The sequence below is a fragment of the Bombina bombina genome, chromosome 1 (genome assembly GCF_027579735.1).
Source record: "Bombina bombina isolate aBomBom1 chromosome 1, aBomBom1.pri, whole genome shotgun sequence".
Taxonomy (NCBI): Eukaryota; Metazoa; Chordata; class Amphibia; order Anura; family Bombinatoridae; genus Bombina; species Bombina bombina.
Genome location: NC_069499.1, coordinates 635,560,498 through 635,583,114, shown reverse-complemented (window position 1 = coordinate 635,583,114; position 22,617 = coordinate 635,560,498). Strand labels below are relative to the sequence as shown.

Below are 22,617 nucleotides of genomic sequence, written 5' to 3'. Positions count from 1 at the left end.
CCTCGCGGTCTTAGTACCGCCAGAAGAGCACCCAGAACCTTTGTGAAGATTCTTGGAGCCATAGCTAATCCGAATGGAAGAGCTACAAACTGGTAATGCCTGTCTAGGAAGGCAAACCTTAGATACCGGTAATGATCCTTGTGAATCGGAATGTGAAGGTAAGCATCCTTTAAATCCACTGTGGTCATGTACTGACCCTTTTGGATCATGGGTAGAATTGTCCGAATAGTTTCCATTTTGAACGATGGAACTCTTAGGAATTTGTTTAGGATCTTTAAATCCAAGATTGGCCTGAAAGTTCCCTCTTTTTTGGGAACCACAAACAGATTTGAGTAAAACCCTTGTCCGTGTTCCGACCACGGAACCGGATGGATCACTCCCATTAGTAAAAGATCTTGTACACAGCGCAGAAACGCCTCTTTCTTTATTTAGTTTGTTGACAACCTTGACAGATGAAATCTCCCTTTTGGGGGAGAGGATTTGAAGTCCAGAAGATATCCCTGAGATATGATCTCTAACGCCCAGGGATCCTGGACATCTCTTGCCCAAGCCTGGGCGAAGAGAGAAAGTCTGCCCCCCACTAGATCCGTTCCCGGATCGGGGGCCCTCAATTCATGCTGTCTTAGGGGCAGCAGCAGGTTTTCTGGCCTGCTTGCCCTTGTTCCAGGACTACACAAAGAGGAACTCCAGCACTCCAGTATTAGAAAAAGGCAATTTTATTAAGCAACGTTTCGGGGTCACAGCATGAGGAAGGGGCTGTGACCCCGAAACGTTGCTTAATAAAATTGCCTTTTTCTAATACTGGAGTGCTGGAGTTCCTCTTTGTGTATACCATTGACAGATTATTGGGGGGCTGTGGCAGTGCCCCTGGTCTCCTGTGCACCCGGACCTCTGTGCTGTGCTCACTCTTGGACCTTGTTCCAGGACTGGTTAGGTCTCCAGCCTTGTCTGTAGCGAGCAACAGCTCCTTCCTGTTTTGGTGCAGAGGAAGTTGATGCTGCTCCTGCTTTGAAATTACGAAAGGAACGAAAATTAGACTGTCTAGCCTTAGGTTTGGCTCTGTCTTGAGGCAGGGCATGGCCTTTACCTCCTGTAATGTCAGCGATAATTTCTTTCAACCCGGGCCCGAATAAGGTCTGCCCTTTGAAAGGTATGTTAAGTAATTTAGATTTAGAAGTAACGTCAGCTGACCAGGATTTTAGCCACAGTGCTCTGCGTGCCTGAATGGCGAATCCGGAATTCTTAGCCGTAAGTTTAGTTAAATGTACTACGGCATCCGAAATAAATGAATTAGCTAGCTTAAGTGTCTTAAGCTTGTTTGAAATCTCATCTATAGTTATTGAGTCAAGAGTCTCTTCCAGGGACTCGGACCAAAAAGCGTCCGCGGCCGTGACAGACGCAATACATGCAAGGGGTTGCAATATAAAACCTTGTTGAACAAACATTTTCTTAAGGTAACCCTCTAATTTTTTATCCATTGGATCTGAAAAGGCACAGCTATCCTCCACCGGGATAGTGGTACGCTTAGCCAGAGTAGAAACCGCTCCCTCCACCTTAGGGACCGTCTGCCATAAGCCCTGTGTGGTGGCGTCTATTGGAAACATTTTTCTAAACACAGAAGGGGGGGAAAAGGGTACACCTGGCCTATCACACTCCTTAGTAATTATCTCTGTAAGCCTCTTAGGTATAGGAAATACGTCAGTACTCGCCGGTACCGCATAGTATCTATCCAGCCTACATAATTTCTCTGGGATTGCAACGGTGTTACAATCCTTCAGAGCTGCTAATACCTCCCCTAACAGTACACGGAGGTTTTCGAGTTTAAACTTAAAATTAGAAATGTCTGAATCTATTCTATTGGGATCAGAACCGTCACCTGCAGATTGAAGCTCTCCGTCCTCATGTTCTGCATACTGTGACGCAGTATCAGACATGGCCCTATTATCAACAGCGCACTCTGTTCTCACCCCAGAGTGATCACGCTTACCTCTTAGTTCTGGTAATTTAGCCAAAACTTCAGTCATAACATTAGCCATATCCTGTAATGTGATTTGTAATGGCCGCCCTGATGTACTCGGCGCCACAATATCACGCATCTCCCGAGCGGGAGATGCAGGTACTGACACGTGAGGCGAGTTAGTCGGCATAACTCTCCCCTCGTTGTTTGGTGAAATATGTTCAATTTGTACAGATTGACTTTTATTTAAAGTAGCATCAATGCAATTAGTACATAAATTTCTATTGGGCTCCACTTTGGCTTTAGCACATATAGCACAGAGATATTCCTCTGAATCAGACATGCTTAACACACTAGCAATTAAACTAGCAACTTGGAAATACTTTTCAAAGCAATTTACAAATAATATGAAAACGTACTGTGCCTTTAAGAAGCACAGAAAAAAGTTATGACAGTTGAGAAATAATAAACTTGAGAAACTATAACATCAAATTCTTTCTGGTAAAAAAAAAACAAAAACACAATTTAAGCAAAGGATTGCCCCCATTAGCAATGGATAACTAACCCTGAATAGCAGAAAAAAAGTACAGAAATAAACGTTTTTTATCACAGTCAGTCACAATGTCACAGCTCTGCTGTGAGTGATTACCTCCCTCAAAATAAGTTTTGAAGACCCCTGAGCTCTGTAGAGACGAACCGGATCATGCAGGGAAGACAGACTTCTGACTGAATTTTTTGATGCGTAGCAAAAGCGCCAAAATAGGCCCCTCCCCCTCACACACAACAGTGAGGGAGATCAGTAAACTGTCTTAAATTAAATAAAACGACTGCCAAGTGGAAAAAAACAGTGCCCAAAACATTTTTCCACCCAGTACCTCAGAAAATTAAACGATTTAACATGCCAGCAAAAACGTTTAACATCAAATAAATGAAATGTCATTAGAAAGCCTGTTGTTAGTCACTGCAAATTAGGCTAAAGTCTTATGCATACAGTATTATCCCAGTGAAGTGCCATTCCCCAGAATACTGAAGTGAAAATATACATACATAACAGCCTGATACCAGTTGCTACTACTGCATTTAAGGCTGAGCATACATTATATCGGTATGGCAGAATTTTCTCAGTCAATTCCATTGTCAGAAAATAATATGCTGCTACATACCTCTTTGCAGGTTAACCTGCCCGCTGTCCCCTGATCTGAAGTTTACCTCACTCCTCAGATGGCCGAGAACAGCAATATGATCTTAACTACGCCGGCTAAAATCATACAAAAAAACTCAGGTAGATTCTTCTACAAATTCTACCAGAGAAGGAACAACACACTCCGGTGCTGTTATAAAATAACAAACTTTTGATTGAAGGTATAAAACTAAGTATAATCACCACAGTCCTCTCACACATCCTATCTATTAGTTGGGTGCAAGAGAATGACTGGGTGTGACGTAGAGGGGAGGAGCTATATGGCAGCTCTGCTGGGTGAATCCTCTTGCACTTCCTGTTGGGGAGGAGTTAATATCCCAGAAGTAATGATGACCCGTGGACTGACCACACTTAAACAGGAGAAACACGGGCCCACAAGCTCCTTACGGAGCTTGATAAATGGGCCCCCTAGTGTGTTTAAAACCTCATTAAGTAAATATCTTAGGTGTTCAATTTTAAATCTAAAATACCCTCAAAATGAGTTAGAGAATGAAAGTTCTCCTTCGGAACTAGTCGAGGATTTTCAACTTCAGAAAGCTGCCAATGGCTGACCACCGTAGCTCCAACAGAATGTCTTAGCATTATGATAAATGTAGTTCCAAAACATCTTGAGAGACAAGGTTGTGACCCCTGCTTTAGAAGGATTGAAAAAGTAAAGAAATGTGTGGGGAAACCAAGGTGTTCCATCTGACTATAGGGTGATGTCACTAGTGATTCCATTGATATCATACATTATGTCCCTTTATGTAATCAACAACGACATGTGTGATATCACTTATATAATACAAAGCTTCAAAGAGGTAGTGTATGCAGTTTAAGATATGATTTAAACATTTGATAGATAAAATAATTTAATGTAATAGTTACAGTTCTTATACGCTTAATGAACAAATGCAAGCAAATTTATAAAAAGGAAAGTGGGTCAACTAACTGATCTGATTGGTTAAAAGCCACACAAGTCAAAATTAAACTTTCATGATTTAGATAGAGCATGCAATTTTAAAACAACTTTCCAATTTGCTTCCAGTAACAAAATGTGCAGTCACATTTACACATTTTGAGTCACCAGCTCCTACTGAGCATGTGCAAGAATTCACAAAATATATGTATATGCATTTATATGCATAATATAGCAGTGTTGGTTATGCAAAACTGGGAAAAGGGTAATAAAAGGGATTATCTATCTTTTTAAAAAAATATTTTCAAGTTGAATGCCCCTTTATGTATTGAAATAAGGAAAATAAGAAATGTATATATTCTTTTAAACATAATAAATGTCAAAATATGCAGTATACAGATATTTAACATACTGTCAATCCCTCAGGTGAACAGAAGCATAGTAGGGAGTATTCCAGGTACTCACTTGTCTCCCTCTTTCCTTTGGTCAATAGAGATAGTGAAGATAGCATGTGACCGAGAGGACTGGGAGTTCATAGCTGTAGATGCAACAGTACGATTACTATTCCCTTGCTCCAAACAGTAAACGGTGTCAACTGCAGTCTTAACATCCCGCTCAGTCAAGCCACATATCTGTAGGAAATACAAAATCTATTTTGTAGTAAAAAGCTAGGAAAATTTTTGGCCTTTACTTTTTGTCTAAGGAAAGTAAATACCTTAATCCCTTCCTTAGGATCTTCACGGATACTTATCTGGGGAGATTTATCACGAGCAGAGAATAATAAGTCAAGAATTTCCTCATTGTAGATCTGAAACATGGTTAAAAGTGGTTTAGAAAATCAAGCAGTTTTTAAAACTTTTTAATATAGATATAAAAATTAAAATACCCAGTGTGCTCCACCAACCACTTCAAAAGTCGTTTTATTTATGTGAGAGAACGGTTTGAATTGTTCATTTATGCAATAATTAAATGCTTTAATGTATTAAGTACCTTTAAAAAGGCACAAAAAAGGTTGAGGGGGAAAAAAAAAATGCATCCCATTTCAAGCCGTTAATGGCTTCATTTCTTAAGCAACTCTTATCTATTTAAATAAGCCCTGGTTAAACAGTAAAACAACCCTTGACACAAAATGTGCAGTTAGCGCTGGGACAAACATTGCACTGTGGGCACTTCTACTTTGGGTTGAACCCCTCGGCAGGTTTTAAACACATAGTAAATCAGTACTCAATTATCCTGTGCACCTCGGCACCACTCACCTCTAAACTTCATGCTTAGCGCTTAAATTTTAGGTACTTATCTGCTCCCTGTTGTACCTTATCTACAGCCAGCCACTTTAATTGTTGCGGCTGGCGGTCTATTGAGTTAGATTATGACTTGGTGGACCAAGTGTGCATGTGTGCAAGATTTACATGGAGGTGAGAGGGTCAGAGCACGATAGAGTAGATGGAACTATCACTGAATATTGGGAGCATAGGAGCAAAGCAGATCAATTCAGCTGAACAGTCACTGAAAACTGGCAGCTTGGAGCAAAGCAGTTCAGCATGGAGCACTTATTAAGCAGTAAGAATTCAATGCACTTCATTGCCACTAAGCATTTTTGCAGTATGCTTTGACTTATAGCAAACGTGTCAACGGTTTTGTAATCGTTTTTCACGTGCTTGGAACCTGCACATGTTTTAAGACAAGGTTTGTGCATGCCTGCCTCCTAACGTTTCCTAGTTGGTACCCAGACTGGGTGTTGTGACCGTCTGGCTGAGTGACTTTAGGGTGGGGAGGACTATGGGCACATCTGTGTATGCTGCACGTGTGACAAGGGAGAGCTGTGGGAGAATCCCATAAAGTGCATTATCACAAAAGTGTAATGTTAAACATATTGAATACATTTAAAGCTCCACTGGGAGAAACTTGTAAACTCATTTTATTATGCATAGGAAAAAGCAGCAGGTAAAATATTTTTGTCTGAAAGCTAGCAAGAAAATATGGTAACGAATTCTTCTTGGCAGAGGCATTTGCGTAGTTCTTCTGCTAAAGTATATTAGTTATAAGTCTTCACCGTTAACAATTCGATTAGCTCTTTGGTGTAGGGATTCATTCCATATCCACTGTGTTCATTTTCTTTTTCCTCTTAAAATACACTTCTTGCCTTTTTGTTTTCACAATTACATTTCTAAAGTGATCATCTGCACCTGAACAGTGCTATACAGGTAAAATCTTATATACACACACTTAATATTTTAATGTCAATGGTATGTAGTTTTTGATTACTTCCACTGATGCCAATGTAAGCTTATTTTATACAGCAAATTTATTTAAATGGTATATCCTGTAACAAGATAGGCTATTGTTTAAACCGCATTATTTTTGGCTCGTTTTCTTAGTAGCTCTGTGTGTATAAAATTCTGGCCTGTTTGTTTTTAGTGTCCGTGTAAAAAAATCTTTATACATTTAAAAACAACAATGCTGTAAGCAGGGCAGAAGTACCAGCAGCACTAGGGCAAGTGCTGGGGGGCACAGAGAAGCCAGTCAATACATAGTTATGTGCAGAATATGTACAATCCTAATGAAGGGGAGGCTTTATTATTGTAGGTCCTATCATCAAAATAGTTATACAAAGCAGCATGTATATTACTACTATTGCGTTACCTTTGGGGGGGGGGGGGGGCACAAGAAAAAAACAAAATTGCACCAGGGCTCTCTCTTGAGTAGGTCTGCTACTGGCTCCAAGACACCCCACTGTTTCACGTACCATTGATTGAGAAACGAGGCCAAGAAGCAGAACATTGAAAATTATGGTGGATTTTAATCATTTGTTTATGGTGGCTGCTTCAAGGAAAGAAAAAGATCAAAGTGGAACCCTGCAAAGAAACCAAGTGCACGAACCAGGTATTATTGTTGACAACTTGCCCTCTGCAAAAGAAGTGGAAGAGACGAGAATTGTGGCTACAGAATCCTCTTCAACAAGGCTGAAGAAAAAAGTTATTTCAAGGGACATAGTACATTAGATTTTTATTTGCATAAATGTTTTGTAGACGATCCATTTATAGAGCCCATCTGGGGATGTTTTTGTAACAATGCATAGTTTTGCTTAATTTTCAATGTCATTGTGCCGATTGTCAGACTGCTAACCAAGTCCCAAAGTATCAGATGTAGACCACTGCTGCTCCAATTTGTCTACTCTAAAGGGTCTTTACAAATGCAGGGGAGTGGGGGGTCTGCTCTGATTTCCCAGCCCCTTTCACTGGGTGTCCCAGCTTAACACCATCAAGTGCTAAACTTGGAGTTTCTAAGTACATTTTTAAAAAGGTTTTATACTGAATTGTTAGATGAGTATCTGTGCATGTTCTTTATAGTAGTGTCTATTACATGCAGTGAAATGAAAATTGGTGTACACTGTCCCTTTAAGGGAAGGGTGGTGCAGGGAACTATCATGGCTTCCTTATTAAATCATCCGGTATTGCAATCTGCCAAATATGCAAAAGTCTTCCTACCATTGCAGATTAGCACTCAGGATTTTCCAGCTTGAAAGTTCCTTTAAAAATGTAACACTTTATTATTAGTCATCAGTTATTTGTAGAGCGCCAACAGATTCCGCATAACTGACACTTAAATTGTGCTAGAGCTAAAAATGCAGTTAGTTCCACAAGGTACCCCATTGGCTGTTTGCATAAAAACAATGGAAGACAGTATGTTTGTACATAACTGCACTCTCAGCACTTGTAACAGACTGGAAATACGTAAAATGCATCTAGAAAGTGTTGCAGCAGATAAAGACAGTGCCGCTCAGGTTGCCAGTGGTTTTCAAAGAAAACTGACTGATTATAAGGTTGTTCACCTGCTTTATTTTCTATTGAATTATATTGGGATGATTACGCTTTGCTCTCATTTTTCAAAAGGATGAACGCTGTTTAGTTGCATGTCAAAAAAAAAAAAAAAAAAACACTATATCCTCTCTTCAATCCCTTAATGATGCTCTAGGACGGCATGAAGACAGATTAATTTCCAGCACTTCAATAAAATGACCATTTCAGGATATATAATTGCACCGAATGGGTAGCGTTTCAACCTTCACTTGTTTAGAAAAGGAAAAGCAAATTCTTGAGGCTGTTAAATTTCCTGAAAAGCAGTTCATAAGAAAAAAATAAAATTGAACAAGAAACATACATTTTTCATACATTTGCCTGGCTTACTGGAACTGCTTGCTGTTCAGGAGTTTAGAATCACAGAAATCACTACATCGGCAATGCACTTTAGGAATCAAATATCCCCAACCTTTGACGATTCTCTGCCATCCCTCCTTAACGAGTGGTAAGAGTTTAATATCTTGAGAAAAGGCTGCCTGAGCTTCTTCAGCTTGCACTTTGTAATGCTTTAAAGGGACACTCAAGTCAAAATTAAACTTTCATTATTCAGATAGAACATGCAATTTTAAACCTTCCAATTTACTTTCATTAACAAAATGTGCAGTCTTTTTATATTTAAACTTTTTGAGTCAACAGCTTCTACTGAGCATGTGCAAAAATTCACAGAATAAGCGTGTATGCATTTGTGATTGGCTGATGGCTGTCACATGGTATGTGTATGCATTTGTGATTAGCTGATGGCTGTCACATGGTACAGGGGGAGTGGAAATGGACATAACTTAAAATTATCAGAAAAAGAATCTACTACTCATTTGAAGTTCAGAATAAGTGCTATTGCATTCTTGTTATCATGAATTGGTTGATTATGCAAATCTACTGTGTTGACTGGTCCTTTAAAGAGACACCGAATCCCAAAATTTTCTTTCTTGATTCAGATAGAGCATGACATTTTAAGCAACTTTCTAATTTACTCCTATTATCAAATTTTCTTCATTCTCTTGATATCTTTATTTGAAATGCAAGAATGTAAGTTTAGATGGCGGCCCATTTTTCGTGAACAACCTGGGTTGTTCTTGTTGATTGGTGGATAAATGCATCCACTAATAAAATAGTGCTGTCCAGAGTTCTGAACCCAAAAAAAAAAAAAAAGCTTAGATGCATTCTTTTTTAAATAAATATAGCAAGAGAACAAAGGAAAATTGATAATGGGAGTAAATTAGAAAGTTGTTTAAAATTGTATGCTCTATCTGAATCACAAAAGAAAAAATTTGGGTTCTGTGTCACTAAGTTTTCCTAGCTTGACACAGTTGCTGGGTATTTTATCGGTACGCCGATAGTCCACTCTCTGTTGTGAATGAGAGTTCAGTAACATGATTAAAAAGAAATCTAGATCTACACAAAAGTCGATAGCGTGACGTCCTATGAATGCACTTTATTGCTTTCATTTGGAAAAAGTTAACTTGCAAATTCTTCAAAAATATTTATTGTTTATATTTTTAACAATTATTTTAATGTTTTATCATAGTACCCATCTCCCTTCTAGTTGCACTACAACCGTTTACTTGCTTAAAGCGAATGTAAATTGATGAATCAGTGCCCGGTTTTTAATAACCCTATTAAAAACACAGGCACTTTCATTCATCAAAATTTAAATTTCACTGCTTTTTTTAAAAAAAAAATACTTGCCTTTTCTTTCTGCAAGCCGCTCAGGCACTTCCTCCGCCCGTCGCAAGCCTTTGCTGACGTCAGCAATGACAATTCCAGCCTTCCACCAATTGTGATTGGAGGGTGCCGGAATCGTCATTCCTGATGTAAGAAGAGGCTTGCGACGGGGCTAGAGAAGCGCTGGAGCAGCTTGCAGAAAGAAAAAGGTAAGTATTTTAACAAAAGCAGTGTAATTTAAAGTTTGATGAATGATTATTAGGATTAATAAAAACTGGGCACTCAATCAAACTTTACATTCACTTTAAAAAGATTTACTGAAATTTAAAAAGAAAAAGTTACCTAAAAGGATGCTAAACCCAATTTTTTATTTATTTCATGATTCAAGTAGAGCATACAATTTTAAGCAACTTTCTGATTTACTCCTATCAATTTTTCTTCGTTCTCTTGCTATCTTTATTTGAAAAAAAAAAACAGGAAAATAGCTTAAGAGCTGGCCCATTTTTGCTTCAGCACCTGGGTAAGCACTTGCTGATTAGTGGCTAAATGTATCAACTAATCAGCAAGCGCTACCCAGGTCTGAACCAAAAAACGGGCCGGCTCCAAACCTTACATTTCAGCATTTTCAAATAAAGATAGCAAAAGAACGAAGAAAAATAGGAGTAAATTAGAAAGTTGCTTAAAATCGCATGCTCTATCTGAATCATGAAAGAAAAAAAAAATTGGGTTTAGTATCCCTTTAATATGTTTCATTTATTATAGACTTGATAAATATTGTTTGTTCGTTTTGGGAAGTCTTCATTTGAACTGTTATGGGTGGTCTTGTTTTCAAAACTGTTTTATTATGAGTTACAAAACATTAAAAGGTAAAAAAAAAAAAAAAAACACAACAACATTATCTAGCTTTGTTTATACTTGCACACCAACCATGAAAAATACCTGGCTGATAGATCAGTGCTTGACAAATATGTTCAAAATCTAACAAATTAGAGCATGTCATTTTTTCAACTATTATGACCTTTAATAGACCTCAACATTTTACTACTGTATAAAATCATTGACTCACCTCCAAGTAAGATACTGTTAGGAGGAACTCCCACTCTGCTCTCTTTTCGATTTCACTAAAGAGAGACTTGACCACTCTTGGAATAACTCCCACAGATGGCTCATTCTCCTGATCGTGAGTATATGCTCCACCCATAGAATAAGTCTTTCCAGAACCAGTCTGGCCATATGCTAGCACAGTAGCATTGTAACCTAATCAGAAACACCAAGCAATATTTTTGAGCATTTAGGCCAGCAGTTCCAAGTTTGACAGTAAAATCAGAAGTATTGAATGAGTAACTGCTCAGTAGACCATGTTCGCTTACCTTTAAACAACCCTTTAATCAGTGGGGCAACTGCTGCATTGAATACTTCCTCTTGTTCAGTAACTGGATCAAACACATAATCATAAGTGAAGGATTTCTCAGAACCTACAATAACCTAGAGAGGAAAAAATAGAAAAAAAAAAAAAAGGTAATGGGGGTAATTTATTTTTTTTATATATATTTATTTTTTTCTTTTAAATAAAAAAAACACACACACACATACTGTACGTGATGTAAAATATTTTGCTAGTCACCTGTGGCTCGCCTGGCACAAATGTAAGGCATGTCTTGCAGCCTTCATTAATCTCCTTTGTCACCAAAGGGCGGCATCGTAAGGCAACTCTTACTGGGATCCCATCATCCTTTCCCATTTTATACCCAACAGGACCTGTTAAAATATACACAAAGTAAAGTCTTATGGAAATCTATTTGGTAGCAAACTTAAAAATGTCAACATACACACTTGTTGAAGCTTTAGCTCAAAGGGTGACATTTCTTTCAAATTTAGGAAGCAGTAACAGCCACTTAGAGTAGATAAGCATAATCGATAAATGTATAAGACAATGCAAAAGCACTTAGAATTAATTTCACAAAATAAGATTTTTTTTCTGACAAATGAGTTATTTAAAAAAGGGATACAAACTATTTTTTTTTAAAATTTCATGATTTGGATAGAGCATGCAATTTTAAGCAACTGTCTAATTGTATACATTTTTCTTCGGTCTCTTGGTGTCTATTTGAAAAGCAGGAATGAAAGCTTAGGAGCCGGCCCATTTTAGGTTTAGCACCCTGGATAGCGCTTGCTGATTGGTGGCTAAATATAGCAACCAATCACTATCCAGGGTTCTAAACCAAAAATGGGCCGGCTCCTAATTTTCATTTGTGCTTTTAAAATAAAGATACCAAGAAAACGAAGAAAATGTATAATAGGAGTAAGTTGAATGCTCTATCCGAATCATAAGAGAAAAAAATTGGGTTTATTATCCCTTTCATTTATTCCTGCTGCATCATGCGACAGCCATTAGTCAATCACAAAATGTATATTCTGTGGATTTCTGCTATCCAAAGAACAAAATTTCACAATTTAACAAAATGTATTTAGTGATAATGTATGCAATAAAGAGAAAAATATTACTACTTCATTTTAGCTTACTGTTGGATACAGTTTTAGCTGGCTGGTCAGTAAAATGTAATTTATGCATTAGAGACTCAAAAGGGAACATGAAGGTCAAAATTAAAACTTTCAAAATTCATAAAAAAAAAGCCTGCAGTATTAAGAGTTTTCTATTCACTTCTGTTATTAAAATTACTTAGGGCCATTATAGTAAAAAAAAAAGTGGCATGCTCGAATTCATTAGAGCAAGACATTTTGACTATTGACTGTGGCTGCGTTCGGGCAGCGCTCCAAGCGAGCTGGAACTCGCTTGGAGCGTTTTTCTCACACTTGGAAGTGAGATGGCTGGCGTTTTTTGAGCGATCTGGTGACGTAAGTCCAAGCGCTTCCAGTGTGCTGGAAAAGCTGGGACTTTTCAAAGCAAGCTCAGACGCTTGGAAACATGGCAGCCTCCACACACGTGTTGCTGTGGAGGCTGCCATGTTTTTATACATATAATAATGATTTTTTGTGTGCTCTAGAGAATGTAGCCCATTTCTTTTCACTTCATACGTAGCGTATGAAGTGAAAAGTAATGGGCTACATTATCTAGAGCACACAAAAAATCATATATGTATATAAACACAAAGACCTGACGGATTTTGATCCCCCAGAGCCAAGAATGATTTCCCCAGTCTCTTGGCAAACATCGCAACTCTGACCCACCTCTATTAAGTGCAGGATAAGCTACAGGGGCTGAGCTGAGAGCAGCTGAATGGAGGTGGGTCAGAGTTCCGATGTTTGTGAAGAGACTGGGGAACTCATTCTCGGCAGGCAGCTAGTACAATCAAGGGAGCTTAGTAAAAACGTTTGCATGCGCAGTCCATTATTGTGCAGCAGATCCCTTTGCGCATGCGAACGTTTTTTTTGAAGCTCCCTTGCTTGTGACGTCACCTAGCGCCACATCATCGCTGGGAGTGAAGCACCTCCACTAGCTCCTGAGCGCTGCCCGAACGCAGCCTGTGTGTGTTAAAAACAAACTGGAAGTACTGTATTGCTTGGTTACCACAGATCACTGCTGGCCCTGAGTGGAAACTGACACTGATCCAATCAGCAAAGCTAGTCATGCGACAGAGCTGGAGCGGAACTTCTATGCGTTTTATCCATGGGGGTTAAACACATGCCATTAAAGGGTCACTGGTCTTTATTACATGCTCTAACAAATTAAAGCATGTAATTGGACTATGATGGCCCTTTAATTCTCTTTGTATCTTTTGGGGGAAAAGCAGCAATGCACTACTGAGAGCTAGATGGTGTTTGTTGGCTACACACACTCCTCTTGTCAATGGCTCACCAAATGTGTTATGCTCCAGAGCAGTTATGTGCTGCTGGAACACATGCTGAACACATCTGGTGAGCCAATGACAAGAGGCATATTAATCACCAGCTAGCACCCAGTAGCGCACTGCAGCTGATTTCCACATATGCTTTTGAACAAAGGATGCTAAGTTGGGGTTCATTTCAAAGCATTATATTGTAATGTATGTGTCTCCCATTCACAACCAGACTTTGTATGATAAAATCTGCCTAAGTACTGTCAATGTCAATACTTCTTAGATAATATTACCACAGTGAAGAGCTTTAGAGCATCAGGTGTACAGTGTGTAATGGTTGTAGTAGACTATAATGGAGTGCTACTGTGTTATAAAGAAAAATCTTCCTACATAGGTTTTGCAGCTGTACCGAAACAGAATTACAGCATGGTGTTACAACTGGCATTTTTATTAACAAAAGCGATGAACAATCTCGCAGGCAAACAAAATATTACAGTGGTGCCACTGTGTCAGTAATATACTGACACTAAAAATAGATGTCATAAATATAGCACAATCAATGTTTTAATCAGCGTAACCGTTTATGTCAATGTATGTCTAACAATGAGAGATGTTAATGTAACGGGTCAGTAACTATAATGGATAATAAGATGTCGTTCAACCTCACGAACAGTGTTTACAATACAGCTCATTTTCGCTCACCGGCTTCTTCTTTCCGCCTAGATTCACCCAGATCAATATTCCCAGGTTCCCGTACAGTCCTTTTTCCCGATTCCCAGGTTTAACCCCCACTATCTCCAGTTTACGGAGGCTGACTCTCCCCTTTCTCTTTCCGGCCCGAACCTTCAACTATAACCGCCAAGTTTTCAAATTCCAGACGCTAGAAGATAACCAATCACATACAAGATACGGCTCACGTCAAATGACTGAACACAGCACGTACAAAGTACGAGCGCGTTCTTAAAAAACAAAATTCAAAAGATCTAAGCGGCCATATTTGCTCAGGGCATAAATAACCTCTCTCAACAACAGCTCACTACTCTGGTTATGTATGTTTTTATACAGATAGATTATTTTATGTAATAGAGATAAAATAGAGATTATATATATATATATATATATATATATATATATATATATATATATATATATATATATATATATATATATAATATAATATTATATATGTGTGACTAAGTTCCCAATATTATTTAAAAAAAGATAGTTGTCTCTTGATGTATATGCAGGCAATTTTTTGCAGCAGTAAAAAATATGTTGTGCTTTTGAAAATGGATGTGCGCTGATACCTCTTTGTTTGTGTAATTACTGGGTCATATTGACAGCACTCCCAGATGTTGATTTAAACTTTTTGTAAGGTGTGCTAAAAAAACAAATTTTGTATTTAAAATTACCAGGGAGACTGACCATCTCCCATTGGTTTAAGCACCCCACCCAAGTTCAGGTGTGCTCATTACAGTGTTAAAGAGTTGTGAATAAAAAGCCAGGGAGTCTCATTCTATTATGAAGAGTAAAAGCAGGAATGTTTCAGCCCTCTGTGGCAAAAGGATTTAGAGTAGGACCAGTCGAATTGGGGCACCTTGTAAGCGGTGACTGGCTAAGCAAAATATGGCCATATTGTGTGACTAAGTTCCCAATATTATTTAAAAAAAGATAGTTGTCTCTTGATGTATATGCAGGCAATTTTTTGCAGCAGTAAAAAATATGTTGTGCTTTTGAAAATGGATGTGCGCTGATACCTCTTTGTTTGTGTAATTACTGGGTCATATTGACAGCACTCCCAGATGTTGATTTAAACTTTTTGTAAGGTGTGCTAAAAAAACAAATTTTGGATTTGTATTTAAAATTACCAGGGAGACTGACCATCTCCCATTGGTTTAAGCACCCCACCCAAGTTCAGGTGTGCTCATTACAGTGTTAAAGAGTTGTGAATAAAAAGCCAGGGAGTCTCATTCTATTATGAAGAGTAAAAGCAGGAATGTTTCAGCCCTCTGTGGCAAAAGGATTTAGAGTAGGACCAGTCGAATTGGGGCACCTTGTAAGCGGTGACTGGCTAAGCAAAATATGGCCATATTGTGTGACTAAGTTCCCAATATTATTTAAAAAAAGATAGTTGTCTCTTGATGTATATGCAGGCAATTTTTTGCAGCAGTAAAAAATATGTTGTGCTTTTGAAAATGAATGTGCGCTGATACCTCTTTGTTTGTGTAATTACTGGGTCATATTGGCAGCACTCCCAGATGTTGATTTAAACTTTTTGTAAGGTGTGCTAAAAAACCAAATTTTGTATTTGTGTATATATATATATATATATATATATATATATATATATATATATATATATAATATATATATAAGCAACAAACATTGAAAAAAATGTAATAGCTCATTTTAATAATCTCTCTCAACAACAGCTCGCTCCTGTTATTTATGTAATAACTTCTTTTGATTGTGTATACAGATAGATAATTTTTATTATTATCAGGTATTTGTAGAGCGCCAACAGGTTCCGCAGTGCTATGAACATGGGTGGTATATAAAAACAATTACAGGGAACAAATGGGTAGAGGGTCCTGCCGAGAGTTGCACTGTTGTAGTCGGCTCTTATGAAGGTGGACTACAAACAGCTGGGCTCATAGGCTTACATGCTATGGGGTTTAAGGGGATAGCAGTGGAGATAGGAAAGATAGTGTAGGTTGTATGCGTTCCTGAATAGTAGAGTCTTCAGGGAACACTTGAAGCTTTTAAAACTAGGGGAGAGTCTTGTGGAGCGAGGCAGAGAGTTTCATAAGACGGGAGCCAGTCTGGAGAAATATTGTAAACGGGAATGTGAGGAGGTAACAAGAGAGTAGGAGATCATGAGCAGAGCAAAGGGGTCGGGAGGGAAAGTATCTGGAGACAAGATCTGAGATGTAGGGGGGAGCAATGCAATTGTGGGTTTTATAAGTCAGAGTGAGAATTGTGTGTTTAATCCTGGAGGCAAGAGGAAGCCAGTGAAGGGATTGGCAGAGAGGTGCAGCAGATGAAGAGCGATGTGTAAGGAAGAAGAGCCTGGCAGAGGCATTCATTATGGATTGTAAATGAGCTATGTGGCAGCTAGGGAGACCAGAGAGGATGGAGTTGCAGTAGTCGAGGCGGGAAAGGATGAGAGAGTGAATTAAGATCTTTGTTGTGTCTTGTGTAAGGAAATTTCTAATTTTAGCAATGTTTTTAAGGTGGGAGCCAAGGGCTGAATGTGAGGAGTGAAAGAAAGATCTGAGTCAAGTCTGACCCCAAGACATCGGGCATGTGAGGTTGGGGTAATGATGGAGTTATCAACAGTTATAGAGACATGGGGTGTGGGGATTTTGGAATAAGGGGGGAAAATAAGGAGCTCAGTTTTGGAGAGATTTAGCTTGAGGTAGTGAGAGGACATCCAAGATGAGATATGAGAGAGACAGTTAGTGACACAGGTTAGCAAGGAAGGAGATAGTTCTGGTGCAGAGAGGTAGATTTGGGTATCATCGGCATACAGATGATAGTGAAACCCGTGGGACTTTATTAAGGAACCTAATGAGGAATTGTAGATTGCGAAGAGAAGGGGACCGAGGACAGAGCCTTGCGGTACCCCAACAGAAAGAGGTAACGGGGCAGAGGATGCCCCAGAGAAGGCTACACTAAAGGTACAGTTAGACAGATAGGAAGAGAATCAAGAGAGAGCTGTGTCGCAGATGCCGAAGGATTGGAGGATATGGAGCAAAAGAGGATGGTTGACAGTATCAAAGGCTGCAGACAGATCAAGGAGGATAAGTAGAGAGAAGTGTACTTTGGATTTTGCTGTAAGTAGGTCGTTGGTAACCTTAACAATTGCTGTCTCTGTTGAGTGAAGGGGGGCGAAATACAGATTGCAGTGAATCAAGGAGGTAGTTTAACGTAAGGAAATGGGATAGACGTGCATATACTAGTTTTTCAAGAAGCTTTGAGGCAAGGGGGAGTAGGGAAATAGGGCGGTAGTTGGATGGGGAGGTTGGATCGAGAGAAGTTTTTTTGAGAATAGGTGTGACTAATGCATGTTTAAGAGATGTGGGGACTATACCAGTGCTGAGGGAGAGGTTGAAGATGTGTGTGAGTATAAGGGTAAGGGTAGAAGAGAGGGAGGGGAGTAGTTGTGAGGGGATGGGGTCGAGGAGACAGGTAGTGAGGTGAGAGGATAGTATAAGGGCAGAAATTTCTTCCTCTGTAACAGGGGCAAAAGAGTTAAAGTTATGGCTATGTGGGTTTTGGATGATTGTGAGCTTTTGAGGGGGTGGGAGACCGGTAGTGTGTTGAGAGCTGATTTCATTTCTAATGGAGTCAATTTTGTTGTTGAAGTAGCTGGCAAAATCTTGAGCTGAGAGAAAAGTTGTGGTAGGAGGTGGGGGTGGGTGGAGGAGAGTATTGAATGTGGAGAACAGACGTTTTGGGTTTGAAGAAAGAGTAGAGATAAGAGTGGAGAAGTAATGTTGCTTATATAGATTAAGGGCAGAATAGTAAGAGTTCAAGATGAATTTATAGTGAAGAAAGTCAGCAGAACTCCGAGATTTCCCCAAGTGTCGCTCAACAGTACGGGAACATCAACGTAGGTACCGTGTCAGAGGAGTATGCCAGGGCTGAGGATGAGTGTATGTTTTCTGAGCTATGGTAAGTGGGGCCAGATTATCAAGGACCGATGTATGGGTGGAGTTATAGTGGCAGATAGATTCATCAGGAAAGGAAAAAGAGGGGATAGAAGAGAGAAGAGGTTCAAGAGAGCTAGCAAGCTGGTGCTGATCTAGTGACTTGATACTTCTGTGATGTTTAGTCTGAGGTGTAGAAGGAGGGAGAGTTGTAGGGAGGGAGGTGATGTTAAAAGTGAGGAGGTGGTGGTCAGAAAGAGAAAACGGTGAGTTTGTGAAGTTTGAGATTGTGCATTGATAGCTGAAAATCAGATTAAGGGAGTGACCATCTTTGTGAGTGGGCGAGTCAGTCCATTGTGACAAACCGAAAGAGGAAGTAAGTTGCAGAAGTTGTTTTGCAGAGGAGGCAGTGGGATTATCAACAGGGAGGTTGAAGTCACCGAGAATGGGGGCAGGGGTATCCGAGGAAAGAAAGTAAGGTAGCCAGGTGGCAAACTGATCTAGAAATAGAGTTGCGGAGCCAGAGGGGTGGTATATGACTGCAACGCATAAAGAGAGGGGAGAGAATAAGCGAATCATGTGTGTTTCGAATAAAGAAAATGTGAGGGAAGAGAAAGACTGTATTTGTTGAAAGGTGCAACGAGAGGAAAGTAAAATACCAACACCACCTCCTTGTCTATTGGCAGACCTAGAAGTGTGGCTGAAGTGGAGACCCCCATGTGACAGTGTAGCAGAGGAAGCAGTGTCTGAAGGAGAGAGCCAGGTTTTTATGAGAGCCAGAAGATTGAGAGAGTGGGAGATAAAGAGATGGATAGAAGTGAGCTTGTTGCAAACAGAGCGAGAGTTCCAAAGTGCGCAAGTGAAGGGGGTGGTGGCTTTAGATGCAAGAGGAATGAGACTAGGGATACCAGAGTTTTGTTTTTGAAGTCTATTGAAGGGTACACATGGGTGTGCAGGGCAAGGAAAATGTGGGGGACCAGGATTAGGGGAGATGTCACCAGCAGCTAGTGTCAGTATATGGCCGGGTTATAATACAATATATTTAATAATTATTCTTTAAAATAAACCCCTAATAAAAATGCATATACAAAACAATAAAATTAATGTAAATTCCTAAATTCTTTGTATTAGTTAAAATTTAAAGACACATTGAAATATATTTGTAGAAAACCGGATCTGAATCAAACTATACACGTTTAAACTGTTATAATATGCTATGCAAAGATCATAAAAATTACCTTATTCGCAACAGTCTCTCAAATCAGAGTTGCATTTAAAATACCATAATGAGATACCAAGATATGAGCCACTAACATTCAGATTAATACAACTAAGCTATTTAACCCACAAATGATTTTATACAAATCTAATTAAAACACAAGCAGTTATATATATTCTTACTGTAAACTGTTAAAATAAAGATAAATAAAAATTACTATCTTTCAGGGCAATGGGGAGCTTAGGTTTTTTTAGTTAGGGTTTTATTTGGGGGTTGGTTGTGTGGATGGTGGGTTTTACTGCTGGGGAGGTTGGTTGTATTTTTTTTTTTACAAGTAAAAGAGCTGATTTCTTTGGGGCAATGCCCCGCAAAAGGCCCTTTAAGGGCTATTGGTAGTTTAGTTTAGGCTAGGTTTTTTTATTTTGGGTGGGCTTTTTTATTAGATTAAGTGTAATTAGTTTAAAGATCTTGTAATTAGTTTTTTATTTTCTGTAAATTTAGTGGGGTTTTTTTGTAATTTAGCTAATTGTTTTGAATTTAATTAATTGTATTTAATTTAGGGAATTTATTTAATTGTAGGGTTAGGTTAGGTGTTAGTGTAAGACAGGTTAGGTTTTATTTTACAGGTCAATTTGTATTTATTTTAGCTAGGTAGCTAGTAAATAGTTAATAACTATTTAGTAACTATTCTACCTAATTAAAATAAATACAAACTTGCCTGTGAAATAAAAATAAACCCTAAGCTAGATTCAATGTAACTATTAGTTATATTGTAGCTAGCTTAGGGTTTATTTTACAGGTAAGTATTTAGTTTTAAATAGGAATTATTTAGTTATTAATTCTATATAAGTTAGGGGAGGTTAGGGTTAGGTTTAGGGGTTAATAAATTTAATATAGTGGGGGAGACGTTAAGGACAGCAGATTAGGGGTTAATAATTTGTAACTAGTGTTTGCGATGCAGGAGTGCGGCGGTTTAGGGGTTAATATGTTTATTATAGTGGCGGCGATGTTGGGGCGGCAGATTAGGGGTTAATAAGTGTAGGCAAGTTGCGGCAACATTGGGGCGGGAGATTAGGGGTTAATAAATATAATGTAGGTGTCGGTAAGATAAGATATGCCTGAGGAAACAGCGTTGTTGCTGAGAAACGCGTCGCATGTACACAAGAAGGGTTATTTTATGCCCTACCTGTTGGTTCCTGCTTTTATTATTGTTTTAATAAATCCTACTTTTTATTCAATATTGGAACCGTTACTGATCCTTTTATACTTCAATCACCTCCTACCAATCATCATCACTGGGACCGGATCCGCTCTGTGTGGAAGTCCTTGTGTGCCTTATTGCATCCTGCATTGATCTGTGGGGCTGCTTCTGTTGGTAGTCCCCATTTCCAGCTCCAGGAGATCAGAGCCAAAGGTCTTCTTGTTCCTGTACACACGTTGGAAAACTCAGCAAGCTGGGTTGCTGTGATTACCCAGTATGCGCCTAATAGCACTGTCTGAGTGCTCCACTAAAATGTGAGTACCCTGTTGTGGATGTATACAAGTCTTCCATATTGTTCTACTGGTATATACAAGCGCCTCTCCTTTTTCTCCTCCCTCTTTCTTGCAGACGTTTGTAAAAACCTGTAATACCAGCGCTGTAGGGAAGTGAGCGGTGACAATAACGTGCAAGTTAGTACCGCACCCCTCATAACGCAAAACTCATAATATGGCCGTATGTGTTTAATATTCATAGGACCATATAGTGCTATTTTCTCTGATAATTTCAATACCAGACATACATATATTTTCAGTAATCATATTAATAAGCAATTTATACTGTTAATTATTTTTCTTCACAGAATCATAGCATTCAATATCCTGGTATTGTATTGTATCTTAACATGAATACAGTATATTTCATATTTCTAATAAATTTTGAATGCATGAATTTTGTTTATGACCCATATTCATAGGACATCTTGTTATTATGGCCGCAATCCGATATATGGCGTAGTTTTCTGCGCAATCGAGGGAACCCGCGCCGCCCGTAATTTCACCTCGCAACTCGAGCTATCCAATATACTGCGCCGTCAAATGCTTAACTGGCGTAAGTAGGAAAAACCGGCGATCAACTAAAATGTGCGCAAATACACATTTTAGTTGTCACAAGTACTTACGCCAGTATTTTGTTCACGTAAAGTCTCAATAACGAGTAGTTTTATGCAAATTAGGCTAGGAGTCGTAAAAAATAACCGCCAGTTCTAAAAGATGCGCCACGTAATTACGCCATTCAAAATTCATACATAAACCCATGCGCAGCCGCCATTTTCTTTAGTGTGTTTGGTTGATTCTTGGAGCTACAGCACACTACAGTGAGTATAGTGAATCTTAGTAAGAGCAGTGAGAGAGGCGCATTTCATCAGTTAGTTAGGTCGGATTTTTGGATTTGTGTTTAGTTAAGCCTGTACATTTACTTACACTTTTTTTTTACATATTGCACACATTTTGCATACATACATACATACATATACAAAATACACAACACTTTTTTTTATATAACACCTCACACATTTTATTTATCTTTTACAGTGTGATAGGCTGAGTGTTTGGTTGTGATTGTGTGTGATTGAAGTGGGAGTGAGTGTGTGTAGTTAGAGGATGACAGGGAGAGCTAGGGCGGAGGGGAGAGGAGTTGCAGGGAGAGGATTATGGACAGGAAGAGCAGCAGGGTCCCCGTCAGGGAGTAAGTGGACTGGGGAGAGGGAGACCAGAAGGGAGGATGGGAGTGGGGTTGTCCCAAGACCAAGCACACTCAGAAGAGGGACAGAGGGTGCACATGGGGATAGAAGGGGGGAGGAGGGAGAGGATAGGGAGGAGCCCACACCAGGGAAATCCCAGGGAGGAAGTGAGGCAGCCACGGACGATGAGCGCATGAGGTGCCCAAACTTTTCTTTTGCTGAAAATCTAGCGCTAGTCCAGGCCGTCATGGAGAACCAAACTGCCCTCTTTGGCCAAGAGAAGGGCAAAGGAGTTGCCCGAAGGCGTAGGGATGCATGGCTGTTGGTCGAGGAGGCAGTCAACAGCGTGGCCCAGCAGAGGAGGAATGTCGATGGGCTAAAGAAAAGATGGAACGACTGCAAGAGGCGGGTGAAGGAGAAAATGGGCTAAGAAGCCATGTACCAGAGGGGAACAGGCGGTGGTCCTCCCCAGGAGGCTGAATATAATGAATGGCAGGAGATCATTCGCAGGTCCCTGAGTGTCACAGCAGTCCGTGGACTTCCAGGGGCTCGTGACTCAGAGGCTGCAACATCAGCACAGCATGCTGGTGAGTAACATCCCACACACCAGTATTATATGTATTTGAGATATAACATCCTTTAATGTCACAC

At 39.4% G+C, this 22,617-nt stretch overlaps 1 protein-coding gene across 2 annotated transcripts in view; it reads right to left on the bottom strand.

Annotated features, from left to right (window-relative positions):
• Positions 1 to 14,219, bottom strand: part of KIF4A (kinesin family member 4A) — a 351,035-nt gene extending 336,816 nt beyond the window's left edge. For both annotated transcript variants that reach the window (XM_053699056.1, XM_053699057.1), the window contains exons 1-6: positions 14,078 to 14,219; positions 11,203 to 11,336; positions 10,949 to 11,063; positions 10,645 to 10,835; positions 4,772 to 4,864; positions 4,522 to 4,688 (exon numbers count right to left, since the gene is read on the bottom strand). In XM_053699056.1, coding sequence (XP_053555031.1) covers positions 4,522 to 4,688; positions 4,772 to 4,864; positions 10,645 to 10,835; positions 10,949 to 11,063; positions 11,203 to 11,319 — 683 coding nt within the window. In that variant the 5' untranslated portion in view covers positions 11,320 to 11,336; positions 14,078 to 14,219. The remainder of the gene's footprint in view (positions 1 to 4,521; positions 4,689 to 4,771; positions 4,865 to 10,644; positions 10,836 to 10,948; positions 11,064 to 11,202; positions 11,337 to 14,077) is intronic.
• Between the last annotated feature and the right edge of the window lie 8,398 nt (positions 14,220 to 22,617).